This window comes from Alligator mississippiensis, chromosome 3 (assembly GCF_030867095.1).
Source record: "Alligator mississippiensis isolate rAllMis1 chromosome 3, rAllMis1, whole genome shotgun sequence".
In the NCBI taxonomy this organism is placed as follows: domain Eukaryota; kingdom Metazoa; phylum Chordata; order Crocodylia; family Alligatoridae; genus Alligator; species Alligator mississippiensis.
The window spans coordinates 298,325,164-298,346,608 of NC_081826.1; the positions used below are offsets into that span (position 1 = coordinate 298,325,164).

The following is a 21,445-nucleotide window of genomic DNA, read 5'->3' on the forward strand; positions in this document are numbered from 1 at the left end:
GTGTCTGGGACAGAAGTAGGTGTTGCAGGGAAGCTGGCACCAGGAGCAGACGCAGCCCCAATCCTGCCCGGCCTGAGCTGGGCAGAGTGGCTCACTCGGTGGGGCAGGGAAAGCAGTGCCAAGCACTGCAGACAGATGATGCAGCCCCAGACCCGCCCGCACTGCACTGCTCCCTTCCCCTCCAGGAAGTCACGGGGAGGCCTTTCCCTGCTGCCAGAACTGCGGCTCCAGCATCTGCAGCAGCACGTGCCACGGCACCCAGTGACAGCACGCTACCCCATGGGCTTGGCTCCAGCCTGCTCAGCCCACATAGTGTTAAGTCGACTAATGTCTTACATCACCTTACACGTCCAGTGTTACTGCGCAGTAAGGTGTCTACACATGCCTTACTGCACAATAACTAGTTGGGTGTAAATTTGATACTTGCATCAAGCAGGTATCAAATTTATGCCTGAGTCGGCATATTCACTATAGTTACCGCACAGTATGGGTGTGCACGTCTAGATGCCACCTGTACAGCACAGTAATTTTTAGGTTACAGTGCAGTAACTGTGCACATGTAGATGTGCCCAGTTAGAAGAATCCCCCCCAAGAGAAAAACGCCAGCAGGAAAGCATGGAGTGCAGGGCACTTGAGCCGGATGCACTTCGTTGTAGTCAGCGCATCGTAACCACCTATTTCGAAAACGTTACACAGGCGGGAGGCGTCCCGCTGAGATAAATTACCTACTTTTTGCAACTGAACAGATGGGTAGGGATCGGAAATTTTAGTTTGTTCATTCCCAGCAGTAACTAGCAAAGATGATCCTGGGCTCGGCAGGATTACTTTTCTATAACCATACACCTGTGGATATCCCGTGTTTCTGTCAGGAATGACATGATATCACTGAGACGCTACAAAAAATGAAGTAGGGGAATGAGCGGCTCAGGGGACTGATATTAAGCGTCTCATTTCCATGCTGCTTGTTTGCATCGAACCCAGGCTGGAAGTGACCAAAAGATGCCTCCATCTGCTGTTTGACGGGTTATGTGAAATGAGGTGGTGAGACTCAGCAGATGTGTTCTCTTCGCAAAAAACACCATAATTAGCAACCTTACTGATAGCATCAGAAAAGAGGCCAAGGACTGAATGAATAATGGAGGCTGAACCGTGATTCTCTTCCACCGAGTCTAAGGCACGTTTGTGGTGAGCTTATACCGCTACCACCTGGACACCAGAAAGGGCGGAAATCCAGTCTAAGGAGCAAAAACAGTTGAGGGCTGCTTGGGGCGTGTAAGGAGACACTGCCTGTGCCTTCCTCAAACCAGGGGGAAGGAGAAAAAGCAGCAGGATGGAGCTCACGAGAAATTCAAGGCTGTATCTGAACAAAGCTTCTCCCCCTCATGTAAGCATACAAATTTATTCACGTATGTGTGCGTGCGTGCATGTGTGCACGTGCATGCACGTGATATTGAATACTTTGCGGCACGTGAGAGGCATCGTTCAGGAACCTTTGTAAAAAATTAGTGGCTATTGTTCTGCCAGCATCTCCTACCCAACTTTATACCAAGACCTCAAAGGAAACAGAACTTTTACTTATAAAAAAAAACAAAAAAAACAATTCAAAATGAATGTGACCCAGGGACTTACCCTTCTATGCAACAACATGAACAGAGTGCACAGAAGACAGTGAAGTCTGCAGGGCGTGAAATTAAAATTTTCACACAGATACAATGAAGTAATGATACAATGTTACAACCTTGGCACAAAAATCTTCTGGTTTGAGTAAAGTCAGCGTCATGTGATGTTACGGTTTGTGCACCAGCAGAAACGGTTTTCTGCTAAAAAGTTCATAAACACAAAGAGACAAAGCAAGGGAACGTACAGACAATTACAATGAGTCTCCACATTCTACCTAGCTAGGCATTTCTTGGGCTCTTGTCACCACCGTATTTAATTGTTGTGGTCACCTGAGGGCAGATAACGCGCGCAGGCACACACCTGAAAATCTAGAAGGTAAGACATCACTGGCAAACAACAGGCAGGGGGGTTATTGGCAAAGAACGCGAGGCATGGGAGCTTTCAGACCAGTCATCTATCTCGACTCCAAATCCTTCTAGTTCATCAGACATCGAGCGAGGCAGGGGATCTCGACTAAATTTTAAGTGTGCACTAAGATTAAGAACATGCCGAACAATTACAAAGTACCAAGAAAAGGTAGAGATGTAAAGCAAGCAGAGTGATGCTTAACACTTCATCAGCCACGATCAAAAGGGGAATAAATGAGGGAATATGGAGGATACCGTTGGGTACTCAAGTGGCACAGAGCCACTGGGACAAACCTGGAGCCGGAGGAATTCCCACCAGCCCGTGTGCAGGAGCAGAGGCTCACACAGGAGGGACTTGGTGGTGAGGGATATTGCTGGAGACAAGAATCTATGCAAAACAAGTTCAACATTGCAGCCACGCTCCTATAAATATATAAACACCAGGCCCCGCTGAATTATCAGCCATTCTGCACACTGCAAAAAACCCCCGTTTTATTTCCAGGAGTGAGAAAAAGTCTCCAAACTCATAAATCGTAAAGCTGCATCATAAGTCATGATGCTTCATAGCTATCTGATAGATTGACAGACACACAAACACTCTACAAAATACATTTATGGGTCTGAACTGCAGGGAATAACATTTGAATTCAGCACCGCCGCTCTTCTGAAAGCAGCATCTCTTGATCACCGGCACGGAAGTTACACACGCAAGTGCCATTGGTAATGCGAGTTGTGTGCAGAACTCACCCTTCTGGAAATGTACCTGAAAAAGTCAGTCCAACAGTGCAAAGGTCATTTCTGACACGGCATGTTTCTCACGCCCTATTGATCTGAGACTGAACACATGGGGAAACGCGCTACCCAGTGTGACTGAGTTTTGCCTTTTATACACTTAATAAAATCTTCAAGTCTGCAGCTTATTAAATTTTTTAAAATTTTTACTCATTTCATTCCAGTGATTCCATTAGGTAGACTTCTTCATCTTTATTAAAAAAATAATCAAAACTGAAATGTTTCAATAAACCCAATTTTGGTTTTTAGTAGTAAAAGATGATTAACTGCAGATGAAGCAAAAATGAAAGTTAAAAGTATAACAGCATTAGAGGGCTTGAGAACCTCTTCTTAGAGATCTTTAAAGGATGTAGGAAATATTGCAAGTGACTTTGGAATTGTGCTGCATTTATTGATTTGACACGGGGGGGAGGGAAACCAACAGAATTTAAAACCAGTCGACAGATACCTGCCATAGGAGGCTGTTTTCACTACCCATTTCAGGCATGTGCACATTAAAAGCCCTCTAAAATTTATGAGTAGGAAGAGCCGAAGGAAAGAGAAAAATGTAAGATGTTACTGCAGCTCAAATAACCAGAGGTAATTTAGGATAAGGCAGAAACTAAACAATCATAGATAGAGAGTCAATTTTACTAAATTGCTTCATTTTCCTTTAAATTTATGTTTTCAAATGATCATATTGTTTCCAAAGCATTCCAAGTAAAAACAGTAATTTAACTCCCCCTGCCCCCCTCCCCGTGACTTCAATGGGAACGTACCAGCTGATCACTCATGGACTTTATCTGAATTATTATACAAGCCCAAGAATTAGCAAGGATAGAGAAGTGTAATAGTTGCACTGAGCAATCTACATTCCAGAAAGGAAGAGATAAAACAATGCCTATGATTAAACAGGGACGGTATGATAACAGGGGGGAAGGGATGGAGGAGACCAAGTATTTAGTTTCTCCTGAAGACGTTCAGCTGAATACTGATGAGATCGCTTTAGTACCCCAGTCACAGTGTGCGACAAAAACAAATCTGCCCATACCCAGCAGAGTATGATTTTGAACAGGACCACCTGATTGAGGAAGAGAAACAGAATCAGTCACATCTTGTGGTAGAAACTGATGCATTCAGCTTAAATAAAGAATAACCACAGGGTGACATAACAAATCTCCTTGCCACAGCAAGGGGGTTAGGAGGGACTATGCTGTCATCTCTTTCTAAAGTTTCCTTCGAACTCGCATCAAACTTTGGAAGACATATGGTACGATTCAATACTCCCCAAAGAAATACTGGGAAGCTCACAATTCAAAAGTTTTAACTACCTTAAACAGTCCTCCAGATATTCAGCTTGCCGTGCTGTGAAACATTGTCATGATAAATAGCAGATGCCTGAATGCACAAATATATCTTCTCAACAGTTATTTCATTGCCTTCTTTTTGAAGTGTCAGGGCCTGATTCTCCTGTCATTAAGCCCTAGTCTAACTCCATTTACGTCCTGATGCCGCACCATTGTAACCATGAAACTCGAGCTCCACATATTGATTTTCTGCATCAGAAAATCCTGTCCCAAGAGATAAATGTATATTTCCCTAAATGCTCTCCATCCTATTAAGGACCACAGCGGTTGACTAAGACCGGCCTAAGTAAAGGAGGTACAAACAGACTGAGAAATGTTGACACAACCATTGATTGAAAGTCCTCAGGATGGACCATTTGCCATCCATTTCTCAAGGCTTCTGTAACACTCAAAATCCTCTATTAGGGGACGATGTCGACCTTCTGAAGTACTAGTCAATCACAAGACGACCATGAGCCACCAATGAGATGCCACCGTGTAAAAGGAAAATGCAAACTTGATACATGCTAAGTGAAGCATTTCCAGTAGAGAGAGGGAGTAAAACTACTGGACAAAGCACCACCGAGGCTTCATCTGGAAAGGTGTCGGCAGCTAGTCTGCCATGGGCAACATCTATGCGCCCTACTATGGTTAGGATCATCTTGTGGGGGTTTCTCTACAGCAGGAACAGCTCTTGCCATCTCCTCCGATTTCCCTAACACACACTGTTGTAGATGGTAACTGCCCCAAAGAGTTGCCCGTCTAAATGGACAAGATAGTTACAGGGTGGGGGAAAGGCAAAACACACAAGCAATATGAGCATGATGGTAACAAACGGTGTGCTAATCTATAATACTCTTTAGGAGTAGGGGCTGGACAGAGAGAGGTGGCAGTCAGGAAGCATGGGATGAGGTAGCAGAGGTTCAGCTAAATGGAGCACAAGAGGGAAAAGGAGAGGGAGAGAGGGGATAAGAGGCAGGTAGAGAAAGGAGGAGCACTGAAGGGGGAGCAGGATGAGGGTCAGAGCAAACTGCTGACCTGCAGAAGGCAAAGGAAGTCCAGTCGGCACTGCAGGAAGTCCTTTAAATGGCCAAGGGCTCCCGCTATGGCTGTTTCTGCAGCTGCTGCTTCTGGCAGAAGTCTCTAGTTGGCTCCTCTGCAACTCTTCCCGTCAAGCCACATAGGTAGGAAAGAGTGCGTCGCCTAGATCTTAATGTCTAATGACATCTATTGCCTGTCTTGAATGGACTTTGGTGACTGAGACACAAGAACAGAGCAAAACACTTTGTCCCTAGGTCAGCAGTCCCCCGCCCCCTTACATTTTCACATGAACGCTCCTGCTGCCCCTGGTAACCTGTTGTTACAGTAAGAGGTGATAGCCCTTTCGCTGTAAGCGTGGCTGGAGCAATGAACAAGGAGAAGACTAGAGCGGAGCAGGTGAGGGGACTCAACCCCCTCCCCTTGCTGAAAAGTTACAGGTCTGAAGAAGCCGCGTGTCAGGCTGCAGCCTCAAACCTGATGCTTCGGCCTGACGGCATGGCCACTTATCTTGGCCTGCCACCTCCTGACTAGCCAACCTGGCTCGTCAAAGCTGGTGCGAAGCTTTCAGTGCAGATTAATTCTCCACCAACTCCCTGTCACTGGAGTGGACGGCTGGGGTCAACTGACTCTCCACTTCCCAATGACCTGGAAAAGGAAGCATCTGGGCAACAGGTCAACCTGACCCAAGACTGTTTTGCTGTCCCCTCTGGTTTGCTCCTTGGCTTCACTCTGCATGGTCTCCCAGCTTCTTGACTCAGCTCATCCTTGGACTTTGCTCTTGGATTGCTCTCCTGGTTTCCCCATCTGGTTTGACCTTGAATTCCACTTACCCATCCTCGTCTTAGGTGGTGCTTTGATCCCCGAGCGGGCTCAGACCTGGCTGCCCACGATCTGGTGTGACACCCTACTACCTGCCCGTCTGAAAAGCGATGCTTAAGATCACGGCATGTCCTTAGGATTGGAGAATCCTTCTCTAGGCAGGAGTGGAAGGAAGTCAAGACAATCTTTCTGCCATTTGGGCAGAAAGAGGTAAAGACAATCTTTTTACTGTGGCCATTTAAATGCAAGTACTATAAAAATAGAGAAGGACCCATCAGGGCAGCCTTTGCACTAGGGAGGAAACCAGGAGAGGACACCATCACCAAAACCAAAGGAAAAGGAGGTGCAGCAGAAGAGGGTTTGATAGGTGGTGTCAGAGATAGCAATGTAGTCAAAAAGGAGGATGGAGAAGAAGCTTTAAAATACATCCAGAAGAGATCAGTAGACATTGCTTCAGTAAAGTAGCTGGAAACCAGGCTGGAAGAAATCCAGGACAGCATGGGAGGAAAGGAACACAAGTCCGGAAAGGCAATGGAGGAAAGAAGATAGATGTGACAGTAGCTGGAGAGGCAGCGGTAGCCAAGAGCTGCTTCCTGGTGATGAAGGAGAGCAGAGCCTGGGGAAGAGAGCAGCCGACACTTGGCTTTTTACATCTGTAAGAGCTTGGTCAGACTCACAAACGGGAAGCAGGTTGAAGGGCTACACTGATTTTCATGCATGACCTAGAAGGTGGCAGCAAACTACTCAACGGCAGTGCAAAATCAGTATTGGAAACATCCAGTGCATAACCATAAAGAACCGTGTCACCTGAAGATATCGATTTAAAGGGTTAAGTCAGCTTCGTAATGTGATTTGTACTCTATTTTCCTTTGCTTATTATTACTTTCAAACCATAATCAACTCATTGTCACGCCACTGAGTGATGGAAACCTTGCCAACGACTTCAAAAATTGACAAGTTTTCTGTTGCGCTGAACATTCCCAGAAGACCTTTCCCCTCATTTTAATATAAAATCCTGTCAGATCCACATAGATGAATAGGAAAAAACAACTGTTTAAAGGATATGCAGCTGTAACAGACCTCCCCCAACTAGTCAAGTTTGGAATAAAAGACGATCAAAAAGACTTGAAGATCCCGTTCTAGATTAATGCAAATATCTGCCTGTTTGCAAGTGTACTTTTTGATTAAACTGGCATACATCAAGTACAATTAGAAAGGTTATTTATAACTAAGAAATACATAATTCTGCATTTTAATGAGGGTGACAATTACAGCCGACAGTTGCTAATTAACATTAATCCTTTTGCACTGGGAGTCAGAATCTCCTGGTGTGATTTCCTTTGTCAGCAATGGACACAACAAAATTGCCATCGTAAAGCAGTTACCGGGTCCCTTTGGTATAAACAAGTGTTCTCCTTACTCACAATAAAAAAAAATAAAATCTCTGTTCATGTTTTAAATTTGATAACCTCAGGTGTATGTATGGAATATAGTTTCACAATTTAGTTGGGGACGACGATATTAAATGTAATTAGGTACAGCATTTTCATAGTTGAACATAATTCTGGGTCTCCCAAGGGTAAGTCTACTTGGGTGAAATCTGATTTTAGCCCCACATTGCAAATCTCTTAGTGCTAACTTGTTTTCTGTTCCAATTTTAGGCTCTCATCTATGCGCCTGTGGTCCAAGGAGTTTTAAGCTTCTCATCACAGCAAACAGCCTCCTGAAGGAAGTGCTGAAGATGAAACTGGCCGCAAATCAGTTAGCTGTAACAACTTTTTTTTTTTTTAACCTAGCAAGACAAGAACATTCCCGTTTTGAAAATACGTTGTACCTATCAATTCTACCAAAATAGCTGTCATGTGCATCTTTTACCTGATTTTAAAATGCACAAGGCCCTCAAAATACCGTCCTTAAATACAAGTTTACACCATAAAAACTGTTGACCAAAAGAACAGTTTGAACCGTTATGATTCTCTAAAAGACAGCGCAAACCTGGGATGTATGCATTTCCAAGAGGGAAAATTAGCAGCGTTACACCCCCAGCCATTGCTTTCCAAAAATCAACAGAAAATGTATCGATGGCTCCCAAACAAAATTGGTCCAAACGCGGTCCAGGTTGGAATTTGTGTCTTGAGACTGTTCATCCACTCCATAAAGGCTCTGAATAGAGTGTCAAGGTGCTTACCATTTGGGTCAGCCCACAGGAATGAGATCAATGTTAGACACAAATAAATGAGATGGTAGAAAAGGGGCTTTGCACGCTCGGAGCAACGGAAACCATAATGCACTACTTACAAAGTGCTGTAAATTTCACATTTATTTTGTAAGCATGAGATAGATGGGTTATTTCTACATACAGAGGTGCCCAACTAAAATCAAGATAAGTGATATTAATGTCCTATGGTCAGTATTATTGAACCTCGAAAGCAATAAACTATGAGTCGATAAATATTACATTTGCAACATAGTTAACATTCTTCTACTGTCTCTGGCACTTATTACACATTGTAACCGCAAGTCTACAATACATTATTCATATTTGGGGTGTCACTGAGTGATGGATTGCTGTAAGAGAGGCTGTCCTTTAAATAAATCAACAAATAAAAATGCAAATGTTAACATTTTCAGCCACAACTTTTTCCATCGTGAATGGGGAATGAAAATTTCACATTATATCGACAGCCAGCAGAGAGAACAATTAACAACCTACACTGTGAATAAGAGAGATTAATTTGCCAACGTCTGGTTTTATCACTTGCATATGGAACTATATTGGACTTTTCGTGCTGTTAGCTCTCCTCCGGGAACAGAGAAAACTTGTCTCCTATCATGTTCACCACCCCGTCCACCACCCCTCTCCACACACGCTCTTAATTCCTTAAAATGTTTATAAGTTAGGCATGGAGTGAAAGATGTTTCCCCCCACTCCTTTGAATGCGAAATCGTGTCTGATATGGGAAAAAGCACTGCTGTTCCTTCAGAAGTGTTTACTAATACAAGCTCTTTAGAGAAATAAGAGCTTCGGAAGACCATTTTAAGAGCAGAAACACATTTAAGCATCTGAGATGCTCGGATCTGAAAAACAACCACGGCGTACACAATTGCAGCTAATGCTTTTTCAGATCACTGTTTTATTTACCAAGCGCGCCGTGTAATGAATCTGCTACATGCTATTCCAACGTGCGCTATTAAGTATACAACTCTGTGCATTACATTTTACATCAAATATTAATTTGCTTAAACGTCCCCGAATACACATCTACCTTATCAGAGATGTGCTGGGCAATTGGATAAATAATTCTGTTTGTAAAAAGCCCCTAAACAGAAATTTCCACAATGCAACCTGTTTGTAAAACTCCAAAAGGCCGCTGTGGTCTAACAGATAATAGCGTGGCAAGGGTGTAATACGGATGTTGCAGGAACTTTTAAATCACTTTTATTTTAACATCTAAAAGGAACTTAACTCCAAAAATATACATTTGGCTAGCAGTAAAGGTCTATTTGAGAGCTGCAACAAGAACATTTAGGTTTATACAGCTGAAATCCCAGGCTATCACCCACGGCTTTAATTCACTTCTTTGCTAAACCCATCAGAAATTGTTTTCTCCAGCTGTCCAAAGAGGGAAAGACAGAAATTTAGCAGAGTTACAGAGGGGCCTGGCAACAGCATGACTCTCGCCTGTATCCTTCTTGCCCATGTCCAGATGAACATGGACGTTTGGTTTGCCATGGACTACTAGCAGCAGTGCAGCTTGTACTGCCACTAGTTGTCCCTGGGGAACACCCGTGCCACGCACGCTCTGATGCACAGCAAGTTGCCCCAGGTAGGGTACAGGAGGCTGGGGCCAGCACTGGGATGGCCCCTGGAGCCTCCCAGGACTGTAGCAGCGGTGATCCTGCTGCATGGAGCCAGGCTGGCAGCCACAGAGTGGCTCCGGCAGGCCAGGCTCCAGTTTAGAGTGGTGTGCACAGCCCCCATGTGCGCCGCTCTGCTTTTTTTTGGCTCGGGTCTTTTTCTGACCCCTGGATATGCACGGGTCAAAAAAACCCACCCCGGGCTGTTCCCTTGCAGACGAGTCTGCGGTGCCACATACCACATGGCCGTGCTTGTCTGGATGCAACCTTTGGGTCTAACTGGCAGGTGCTGCCCTAGGACTTACCAAGTCAAAGCCAGATGTTACAACGGTGCTTGTGGGGGGAGACCTAAGCCTGCCTGGTGCCTCACCAAATTCAGAGGAAAGGGTCCCAGGCACAAAGCCAGTTCCACATTTGGTGTTTTCTTGTAAAGCACCTGGTTTTATATTTTGATGTAGAATAATTATATCCCTTTTGGTACCAAGAGAATTTGCTTTCCTGAAATCAGCACTCCATATATATCAGAAATGAATCCCTACTTTATGCAAACCTAGCGAGGATGCAAAATCAGGTTTCTGATGCGAGTTTTAATAGTCACACCTCCCTTCCAAAGCTCACTTCCAAGTCACAGCCAAAAACACTGTTTTGCCTGTAAAAAAAAAACCCAGGAAGAGCAGTACGTAAGGGGGAGCAGGTCCTGCAGTCAGGTCTGAACACACCAGGCAGAGAAACCAGGTTTTGAGGGACAAGATATGTTCTTCTTCCAAATGGGCCATTATCATCTTGTCACAGGAAACCTAACCTGAACCTGTTTTACACGGTTGTTATCTCAGCCTGCCTCAACCAGGCTTTACAACCATCAGGATATGGAAAAGCTTTCTAAACCTGCCGTGAACCAAGCTCAGAGAGGTTTGCAGAGATGTAGCCGCCTGCCCTGTACGCCATTTATGCCATAACTGTCATGTTAGGAAAAGCAGCTGGTGGAGATGCACGTTAGCCGCTTCTCCAAAGCTGACAGATCAGATGCTCAGATGTTCTTCGCTCGAAAAGAAGACATGGCCCACATCATTCCTTTATAGCTAGCTTGCTAGTTTTGAAAGCCAAAAATCTTGTGTGTCCAGATCTAACCTACTAAAGCATCTCAAGATCTCTATTTCTATTGTACTTCTGGCCTGCAGGTGCCTCATCCAAAGACAGGGCAGGAGCTAGGACCACTTGTCTTTCTCAAGGAGGTAATGTGAAATATCCCTGGAGGGTTGTCCAGGAAGCATGGCAGGAAACACCAATGGGCTGCCATGGGAGTGCCCTGACCACGCCTGCGTATCTGGGCAGCACTGCCCTCTTTCCATGGCTGTGCCAGCATCCAAACACCTTGCACTGGCTGCCACTCTCAAAACCTTCCTCCCTGGCAGATTTTCTCCTGCTGCTGCTGTGTGCCAGGGTTTATGCTAGTTAGGGCTGGCATAAACATGAGTTGAATCTAGTCCTCATAAATTTAAATAGTCAAAAGTAATTACATTACAAGTATGGCAGATTAAATAAATTTGCTCTTGGGCTAAGGCTTTGTACAGCAAATTTCAGTCCCTGGCCAACTGTTGTGGTTAAGCTGTTAACTCCCCCCAAATCATGGATTATAACGAACATGCTGACAGACCCTTAACTTTAGTGGCACAAAAGCAGCCATAATTCTCAATATTGATTAATTTAGTTAGTTAAACCTGCAGTCTAAGCTTATAACCATTCGGTGATAAATTGAGACTGACCTGCTGCCCAAGCAGGTTTTTTGATGAAGGATAGGATCAGCTTTAGGTCTCTGCAGAAATACTTGTCCATTTACCATTTTCAATTAGAGAAGCCCATGAGTAAGGAAAAGCACAACATGGATACTTAACTTGGTCAATTATACTCACATGCAGCCTCAACCAAGACAGAGACAGAGCGGGAGAGATCGTCCAGGAAGTATGGAATTTGTCAAAATTGTTCATTAGCTAGTAAAACAAACCTTTAAAGGTGACGGGTCATCAGAATCATTTTCCGGATCCGTTTCTCTACCTGACATCGCTTTCAAACACTGTACTGCAACACCTATTTCACTCTCCCTTGGAGTTACAGCATGGCCCTTCCATCCTTTGGAAATCAGATGTCTTTTTCTGACCACTTCTGCTCTGACTGCATTTTTTAATATGTGGACAGTTATCTTAGATCTGCTCCTCAGTCCTCGGATGGAGTTTCAGCCTTGCTTCTAAACTGTCACTGGTAATACCCAGCAAAATCCTTACAGACACTCATCAGTCAACACTGCCAGCTTCCAGAGACAATGCTGACTGCTGAGAATAACGCTTATGTAGTTGTGGGCTTCTTGTTTGTTTAAACATGCAGCTGTGGAAAGCAGAGCCCCATCCATCTCGATTTCTTATATCATTCCCGTAGTATCAGCCTTTTCTTCAAAAGAAAAATTCTGTTTCTATTGCTGAATAAGTACAAATCTGTCAATATTAATAGTGGTTTTTTCACCTATTATATATCACAAGTTGCTTCAGAAGATAGAAATAAACTGCCAGCTGCTGCCAAGAACACAGGGATGATAGAAAACATACATTTGCTTCGTCCAACGGGTTAAGAAAAGATTAAAACTGATTCTACCGTCAAGCACTTTAGTTTCTCCAACTAATGTTTAATTCTTCTTATAAGATGTGTCCTACATTTTAGTCATCCTGCTGCAGAGAAGTGCAACCAGTGTTGTAAAATGAAATATATTTCTATATTAACATAGAGTCAGTTTGACACAAGGGTTTCTGGTTTGGGGTTTTTTTTTGGTTCGTGTTGGTTGGTGGGGGGAGTTTACACCAGAACAGGGGGAAGGGGAGAAGGTTTGCTGCTGTTCTCGTTGTGTGTGTTTTTAAAAATACTCAGCGCTTCAATGCAATCCCCCCAAAAGGCAAAGATGGGCTTAGACTCCTCAGGGCAACCACAATGCTTTCTTCTTCGTTGGAGCAGGAGTGATAATGCTGCTTTCCGACAGCCTTTACAGCTGATACAGAGTATAATCAGGAGCTGCTGACTTAATGTGATTTTGTTACTTGTCATTAAACATAAAATAACATTTGTAAAAAAAAAAAAAAAATTGAAACGAAAATGCCGTTTGGTACAATACAGAGAAGGGGGGAGAAATATATGGGGATTACAATCTTCAAGTGGATTTAAAGCCTAACAGGGGTTAACAACATCCCTTTAAATTATTTACAAATGTGTCTAATGTGTCAGGGCTTGGAACATAAAATACTTTCTGTTCAAAATCGAGAATAAAATTAAAATGTTAAAACTTGGCATATGCCTGCTTTTCTTATTCTAACAAGCAATTTAAGGCTTACTATAAATGTCAAAAGGATACGGCAGTTTTTAGTTTATATTATCCAGCTTGCATTAACATGAAAAATCATAGAAACTCTGGCACCTTCCTGCATCTCGGGGAATTTGATGGTTGCATTTGCAGAATCTTAAACCAGAGATTACCCAGCAGCTTACCGTGAAGTGTCATGCTGGATTGGCGATGTGGCTGTGGTTACAAGCTCTTTTCTGCTGCCTGTCAGCGCGGGAGACGTAGCTGCATCCTTTCTAGATCCTGAAGCTGTCCCTGCGGAGAGAAGGGGAAGGCAATCCAGTGGGCATTACAGGCTGGGAAGTTTTGGACAGCTCTTCTGCTGTTTTACGTTATTACAGAACACAGGGCCCCAAAGTTGTGCCATTCTTCAGGGTACTGTATATACAGCAAGACTGCAACCAAAGGAGTCGTTACCAGCTGACAGGTACTATGCATAACGCACATTTCCAGGATCATGTAGAATCGTATTTACATAATAAGGCACCCACCGCAGTCTTTGCATTACTACTGTGTTTCCAAAGCTTGACAGACTTGCCGTTATCGCTAGTCCTTGTCCACAGGATCCATTTTACTTTACGGCGCCAGCTCTCATGAACTTCCACAAGATGTTAGTTTTCCTTGATATTTTTTTTTTAAACTATCACCATAACAATATACTGCTCTCCCAATAAAACCCGACTTTTAGTCTGTCCCCGCTTCCCCAAAATGTAGTAATATTTTTCACTTAACTTGCAGCTTATCACTAGAGGACCACAAACTGAATCAAGCCTCACACCACCATTGTAAAGCTGATAAGGCTTATTGTAAACCACTTTAAAATGGGTAAATTGAAGTTGAGAGACTTTCCAGGAGATGCACTGGAAGCCAGTGATGTAGTTAGGAGCAGATGGGACTGCATGTCTGATCCACTACGGCATGTGCATTTTGAAGGACAGTGTCCCTGCTCTCAGCACCGAACGCTGCCTAGCCAAACGCTGAATGCATGACAAACATAAGTCCCAGAAAAAATTAAGAGTCAAGTCAAGAAACTTATTTCTTAAGTACTGCGATTGTGCATAGGCATTTCTAGGCTCTTCGAACAGTGAGTAATATTACCTGTCATACACGCTGAAATATGGAGTAATCAATCAAGGATGGAATTTCAGCCTTAAAGATGAATTTCTGCAGTTTTCTGAATGCCCAATAAGACTCTTAACATTGCTTAAAATGTTTTGTTGATTTGAGATGCATAAAAAAATTTGCATGCAATCAGGTCCAACAGTAGAAATGATTTCACTTGAGTTTCGCTGGAGGCTAGCAAAGCAAAAGTGTCCTATTGTTCTACTCTACGCTATGCTTTAGATTTAAGTAGCAAGAGTTAATTACTGATGGCGTCATTCTTAAGGCTACAATGATAATGTATGGTAACTGCGCCCCTGGCAACCTGGGACCACAATGTACCAATCCAAAGCAAAATTTGTATCCAAGAGAGACTGCTGCTTAAATAAACTGAACTTATTTAGAAACAGCATCGTATAACAATGGCACATGATTACTAAACTCTAAGAAAGGAATACTGCAAAAATAAAGAAACCAGTGGATATGGGATGAGACATTACAGTCTTAGTATGGGAGAAGGCTGATGAATATTACACAAGCTGTGTTTAAGGCATAACAGGCTCATTTCACTGAAAATGAAAAATATACAGAAACATAAGTGGCCAACGCAGCCTGATGAGGAACTGTTCAGAAACCAAGTGAAAATATCATCAGGTCTAGAAATAGAGATAAGATGACAGGGGAAGCTTTTTTAAAAAACAAAATAAAAAAAGCAAAAGCAAAGAATACCTAGAAAAAAAAGCTCTTGTAAATATAATCGGGAGAAAAGCAACACAAGTCTATTGAAGGAAGAGAAACACTCAAGAGTAAGTAGGCCCATTAATAAGAGGAGGGAGATTAAATCAATGAGGATTCAAAAATGGCTCGGGTCCTGAACATTTTCAAATCCACTCTTTCAGGAGAAAGAAAGGAAGAGGGGCACTGGCGAGCAGAAAGCACGTGAAGACCTTGCACAATACGTGCTGATAAAAGGAGTTGAGTGGAAACACAAATCATTGTGCCTGGAAGATATACGTTGCGGGGACTAAAGGGAATCAACTAATGAATTTATGAAGCTCCTTCCTGGTAATTATTTATGAAAAGTCATGAAAAACTGGGTGGTGCTAGAAGACAGGACATTAATTAAATTTGCAGGTGGTGTAAAATACCGGTGTGATGAGGAAAAAATGGAAAGGATCCAGAGACTAAAGAATACGGGAAGGAAACAAACACATACGTGTCCGCTTTTGTTCTTCCAAACTGGAAGAGGGGAAAAGCATTCAAAACCAGGCCGCGAGCGGGAAGAGTTGACTTGAAATTAAGGAAATACAGAAAGCAAATGAGACACAAGCTTGCAAAACAATGTGTGGTTCACAAGTTTTCTCTGCACTGCAAACGGTCGTGCTAAGATCACACACATCCCAGTTTCAGCTAACTAGCTATCAGCAAGATGTTAACTGATTGTCAAAGGGTTGAAAGGACTTCTCTATGGAGATTAATGCAAATAAGCGTATTCAGCTTCACCAAAATACAAATAGCCAGAGGAGAGCAGGGAAAATGTGGTCATCTTGGGTTTGAAAAGTAGAAATCTGAAGGAGAAAGAAAATGGTCAGAGCGGTCCAAAAAGGAATATGATTAAAGCAATCGATGGGAAATGTAGACGACACTGAGGAAGAAAAGAATGGGATCACAGTAATAACTCCTAACATTCACCATTTATATGCAGACAAGGCTCTTTGGCTGAATCTGATATCTTTTATTAGACCAACTTAAATAGCTGGGGAAAAAATTGCTAGCAAGCTTTGAGGTTTAAAAACCCTTCGTCACACTGAAGAAGCTTCTGTAGTTGGTTTTTAGACCCAAAAGCTTGCTAAGACTTTTTTTTCCAACTATTTAAGTTGGTCTAATAAAAGATATCAGATTCACCCAAAGATCCTTGTCTGCTTGCGTCCTTGGACCAACATGGCTTCAACCAACACCCCTCGCCATTTATATGGCATTTCACATCTTCTAATTAACCCTATTATATTGTGAGAAAATCTTCCCTGGAAGGAAGTAGAAGGTTCAAGGCCTGAATGCCTAAATAGTGGAGGGGGGCAGGGGGAAGAAACCAAACACAGGCTGGAATAATCAAACCCACTCAGAAATATGAACTGGATCATAGGGAAGTAGGGCTGGAAGGGACCTCATGACATCGAGTCCAGCCCCCTGCTGAAGGCAGGACCATTTTTGACTAAATCATCCCAGGCAAGTGCCTGTCCAACCTGATCTTGAAAATTTCCAAGGAAGGAGACTCCACAAACTCTCTAGGCAGCCTTTTCTGCTGCCGGCCCTCCTCCAGAGCCAGGAAGTTCCTCCTCATCTCCAGTCTAAATTTCCTCTGCTGCAGCTTGAGGCCATCGCTCATAGTCCTGTCCCCAATGGCCACGGAGGAAAGTCCAGACCCACTTCTTCTGTAACTGCCCTCGAAGTATTCAAAAGCTCTCATTAAATCCCTCCCTCAGTCTTCTCTTCTCTTGACTAAATGACCCTAGCTCCTTCAGCCTTTCCTCGTGAGATATGTTCCCAGGCCCCATTTTGGTTGCTCTGCGCTGGACTCTCCAATCTGGCCACATCCTTCTTGAAGTGTGGGGCCCAAAACTGGACACGGTGCTTCGGGTGAGTCCTCACCAGTGTTGAACAGAATGGAAGAATCTTCTCCTTCGATTTACAAGTGATACGCCTGCTAATACAACCTAATACATGTTGGATTTTTAATTTTTTTTCTTGAGCAAGAGCACGCTGTCAGCTCATATTGAGCTCACGATCTACTTTAAGCCCTAGGCCCTTCTCTGTAGTACCACAGCTTAGCCAATCATCCCCTAGTCTGCATTTGTTCTGTCCCAAGGGCAGGACTTTGCACTTGTCCCTGCTGAATCTCATCGGACTGATTGCGGACCATTTTCCCAATCTATCCAGGTCATTCTGGATCCCAGCTCTGCCCTTCAGAGTGTCTGCAACTCCATTCAGCTTGTTGCCATCGAGCCATTGATGACTCCCTGATGATTCAAGCGTGCACGGTACAGAACTTGCATCCAGTCTGTGCTTATCTAACCAAGAATGACGTTTCCTTCTTTAGTTTTCACCTTTCCGATGCAATAGCAGGGGCCGTGCAAGCCACACAACAGGGTTGTCCGATTCATCTGGGTTGACGGGCCTTATTCCAATTCCAGGGCTTCTCGAGGGCCAGACGACCCACCTCTGGTGGTGGAGCGAACGGCAGTGCCATTAACCCCCGTGTAGTGACTGTGCTGCCACTGTTTTCCCTGCCACATTCCCAGTGAGGATCTCCACCTAGATATTCTGGGCAGGGCGAGTCCTGGCAGCGTTATACCATCCCAGTACTTGCCCTGCCGACACAGACTTTAGCAGCCATGCAGGTTAATGAAAATGCACGTGCCCTGCTGCAGAATTTCCGGCCCCGCCGGCCACAATTTAACCACTTGGAGAGCCCTGCCACTCCATACTGCACAAAACCTACAGAGACGTACCAACTCCTACTTCTTTTCTCTCAAGGAAGAGAGAGATCTGTAGGAAAGAGGCTAAAAGGCAGACTTAGAAGATGGTTAAGAAGTGAAGTAGTCAATATTATTAAAGAACATAATGGACAAAACCTCATCTTTGCTTCCAGGACTACAAGAAAGAGTATTCTGAAGAGAGGGACTTTTGCAGTCCTGGGTCTTTTAACTAGAAAACGTGTTAGATTTTGGTACATACTGACATAGCCAGCAGCCCAGGGACATAGCCGGGTGCCTGGGGAACAGGGGCAGCGGTGATTTCCCATTGCAACTGCATGACTGCCAGCAACAGCTGCTTTTTCATGCCCCCTTTCCCCCCCAAGTCGGCACGCCAGCCTAGTTACACGACTGCATGTATCTGCTGTTAACACTGATAAAACCAGCTGGCTGCTGCAAAGAGACCAGACCTGAGGGCTACATCACTTGCTTGAAACCAAGGCATATGCTTGCTGTTAAACCTAAAAATTAGGCTGGAAGAAACACACACCTGTAAAAGCAGTGAGAAAAAAAAATACGCAGCGAACAAAAATCACCGCAGACAAGAGAAAAAAATGACAAAGAAATAAATAATGATTGGATAAGCAGACCCAAACCCCAGGCTCAGTGCACTCAGATAGCATAAGCACTACTTTTCCCCTCGCAGAGAATCCAGGACCCAGTGATGAGGCCAAGTGGACACTACCATCCTCTCCCTTTCCAGATGCATGGCAGGGAGAAGGGAAGTTGGGTAATTCTACCTGAAGCCTCCAAATTCGACACACTTTATTAACTAAACAAAACCGGGAGCAGTAAGGCTTTGTCGTTGTAATCTGGCCGAACAAAGCCAGCATTCAGCACTGAAACGTTTTGCCACCTTGACATTTTGCCTTTGACCAGAAAAGGTAACGGGCCAAACGAAGCAATTGCTTTGGTTCGCTAGTTAATCTTTTCAGCCTCGTTAAAAAAAAAAAAAAGGGTTTGAAGTTAACAAGTTATCATCTAAGACTGGCTTCACAATCTAATGCAGAGAGCATATGTGGTGGTGGAGAAGTACCACCAGGATGAATAGCAGGGTCTACAGATATACAGCCCAACTGGGGCATGAAGGGTCCATACCCGGGTATGATTATTACCTAGACATTATACTATATTGTGGCCCCATCCCCATTGTTGGTAGTGGCGTACCACATGTTAACAGACTATCCCTACCTCAAGGAGCGTGCAGTACAAAAAGACGAAAGACAGGAGAATAAAACCGAACATGAATTCGTAATTCATGTTTAAATATCTACATCTGATGAGGCTCGCTCTTGGTTCCATGTGGCCCTGTGTATCCTACCCCGACAGGGATATTTTTGGTAAATTATAGCAAGTCTAAAGAAATAGGTAAGGGCAAATCGAATCTCAGGCCTTGAGGAGCAGTCTGATAGTGCTTCTTCTCTGCTCCTGCACAGCACGGTTTAGCTGAGATGCATACGTGCACTGCGGTAGACGGTCAGGAGATCCTCTTCCATCATGCACTAACCACTTGCTTGAGATGGATCAATCAGGTCTGGAACTGTATGGCTTGACCGATGCTCGACCATGCCTCAAAACTAGGTGCCTTGTGCTGGAAGGTCAGTTCAAAGAAAGGGGGTCAAGTACCCTACACGGTCAATGGGGAGAGCTAGACGGACAGTACAGAGAGGATGGGCACTGAGTGGGAAGCCACGTGGCAAAAGTCAACGGCAAAAGGTAAAGCACAGGACCGTGTGAGCTCCTGCCCCTCGTCGGAGCTTAGACATTGAAGATCAGTCCCGTCAGGGGGCTTGGGCACTTTCAGTGATGATCTGCCTCATCTCTGGCTCACAACAGAGCTGAGGAGCGAGTTAGGCCCGTGGCTCGTCACAATGAGATGCTTCCCCGCGATCACGACAGCCCAAGCTACAGCAGCCTAGAGATACCTGCAGTCTGAAACATAGGTGGGGAATGAATACAGGCACCATATATTCATTCATACAGAGCAGGGGGATTTGGGATCACTTTGCATGGCTGTATTCTAGCTGATGCCTGGTTATCAGTCTGGATCTGGTCTGAAAACCTGAAGCAGGAGCTCACTGTACAACCTTGAAACAGTGCGACTACAGCAGCAAGCTCTAGTGATGGCAAAGCTCGAAGGGCCAGAGTACAACCGGAATAGGATTCAGATGCCGGAGGATTGTGAGCTGGTCCTACTCCAAAAAAATGGAAAAAAATGCCTTGCGTGTCCTTGTTAAAGGAGCCTAAACATATAACAGAGGGAAGCCAATTAAAAAGGTACTAAATGCAGAAGACTTCAACTTCAGTGATTAGCGCTAGGTAATTTGCCTCGTGATAAACAAGCCATCCAAATCAGTAATAGTCCTGAGGTGATTCCACAGCTTGAAAGCACTTCTCCGAACTTTGTCTGGTGACACAGCAAATGCAAACGTATTAAGTCAAACTTTGCCATGCAACTCCACGTCAGCTGTTGAGATTTCAGAGAGGCGTCCGTTTGAAGGAGGGTAGGGGTCCTGGTTCTTACCGCCGGTCGCTTCAATTGCTAGGCTGGAAGGGACAGCCTGTATTTTTGTTCCAACTGCTAGAGAATGAGAAGAATTAGGGGAAAGACCAAGACTTTTTTTTTTTCTTTTTTTTTTCTCTTTTTTTTTTTTTGAGAGCGAGAGCCAGCGAGCTGTGGATAGAAGTTAATTCCTGGGAATCCCCTTATCCAAGAAAAATTCTCCAACAAATGTGAAAAATCTCAATTTCACCACTGCAGCTCTTCTAGGGGGAGAGGGTGAGCAGAAAAGAAAGAAATCACGATGGCTAAAATATATATATATATATATATATATATATATATATATATATATATAAAAGAAAACCATCAGTGAAAATTGCCCCTGAAACTTTGCAGGATTGTAACGGCTTTCTCTTGCTTAAATTGATTGGTGTAGCAACGTTATAAAATGACTATTAGGATTCATTGTGCACAACAGAAAGTGCTGAAATGTCAGCAGACTATACAGCAAAAGTAATGGGTCCTGAACCCCTGTTAGTCAAAAATGATTTTGTTTCAAATTAGAAATTGATTTTTTTGGACACAAGCCCTTTACAGGCTTCCAACTTTTGTAGCTGTGCCTTGGAAGAGATTAACCTCAGCCACTGTTTGGGTCCAGGCTGATGACACCCTTTCGAAAGTTTCTTCACAGGGACTGCTTTTTAATGTTGGTTCGGTCTTAACCAATAACACAAGTTATTTGTTCCTTTGAGAACTGCACCACATTTTTTCTCATTTTGTCGTCTTCTTTATTTTTTTTGTGCTGACACAAACCACAAACTGGTTGACAAGTTAAAAAAAAAAGCCAGCTCATAATTGAACCAAAGATTATGTTAGGTTCTGCAGTGAAACCTCCAAGCTGTTTCTATTTTCCACCCCCTCCCTCTTCCCCAGAAAGACTGTTTTTCTCAACTCCTTAAATGAAGGTGCAAAGCTAAGAGCAGGATGGAGTCTAGATGTAAAGACATCCTTGTGTGGCAAAATATCAGGTTGCAATGGTGGTAGTCATTACTCAGGGAAGGAGTGAA

The 21,445-nt window shown here is 43.8% G+C and overlaps 1 protein-coding gene across 2 annotated transcripts in view; it reads right to left on the bottom strand.

Moving 5' to 3' along the window:
- KIAA1328 (KIAA1328 ortholog) overlaps positions 1 to 21,445 on the bottom strand; it is a 215,418-nt gene that overhangs the window by 17,208 nt on the left and 176,765 nt on the right. The window contains exon 10 of one of the 2 annotated variants that reach the window (XM_014593926.3): positions 13,388 to 13,496. The exons of the other annotated variant lie outside the window; for it this stretch is intronic. Within the exon in view, the coding sequence (XP_014449412.2) occupies positions 13,388 to 13,496 (109 nt within the window). The remainder of the gene's footprint in view (positions 1 to 13,387; positions 13,497 to 21,445) is intronic. 2 annotated transcript variants of the gene reach the window in all.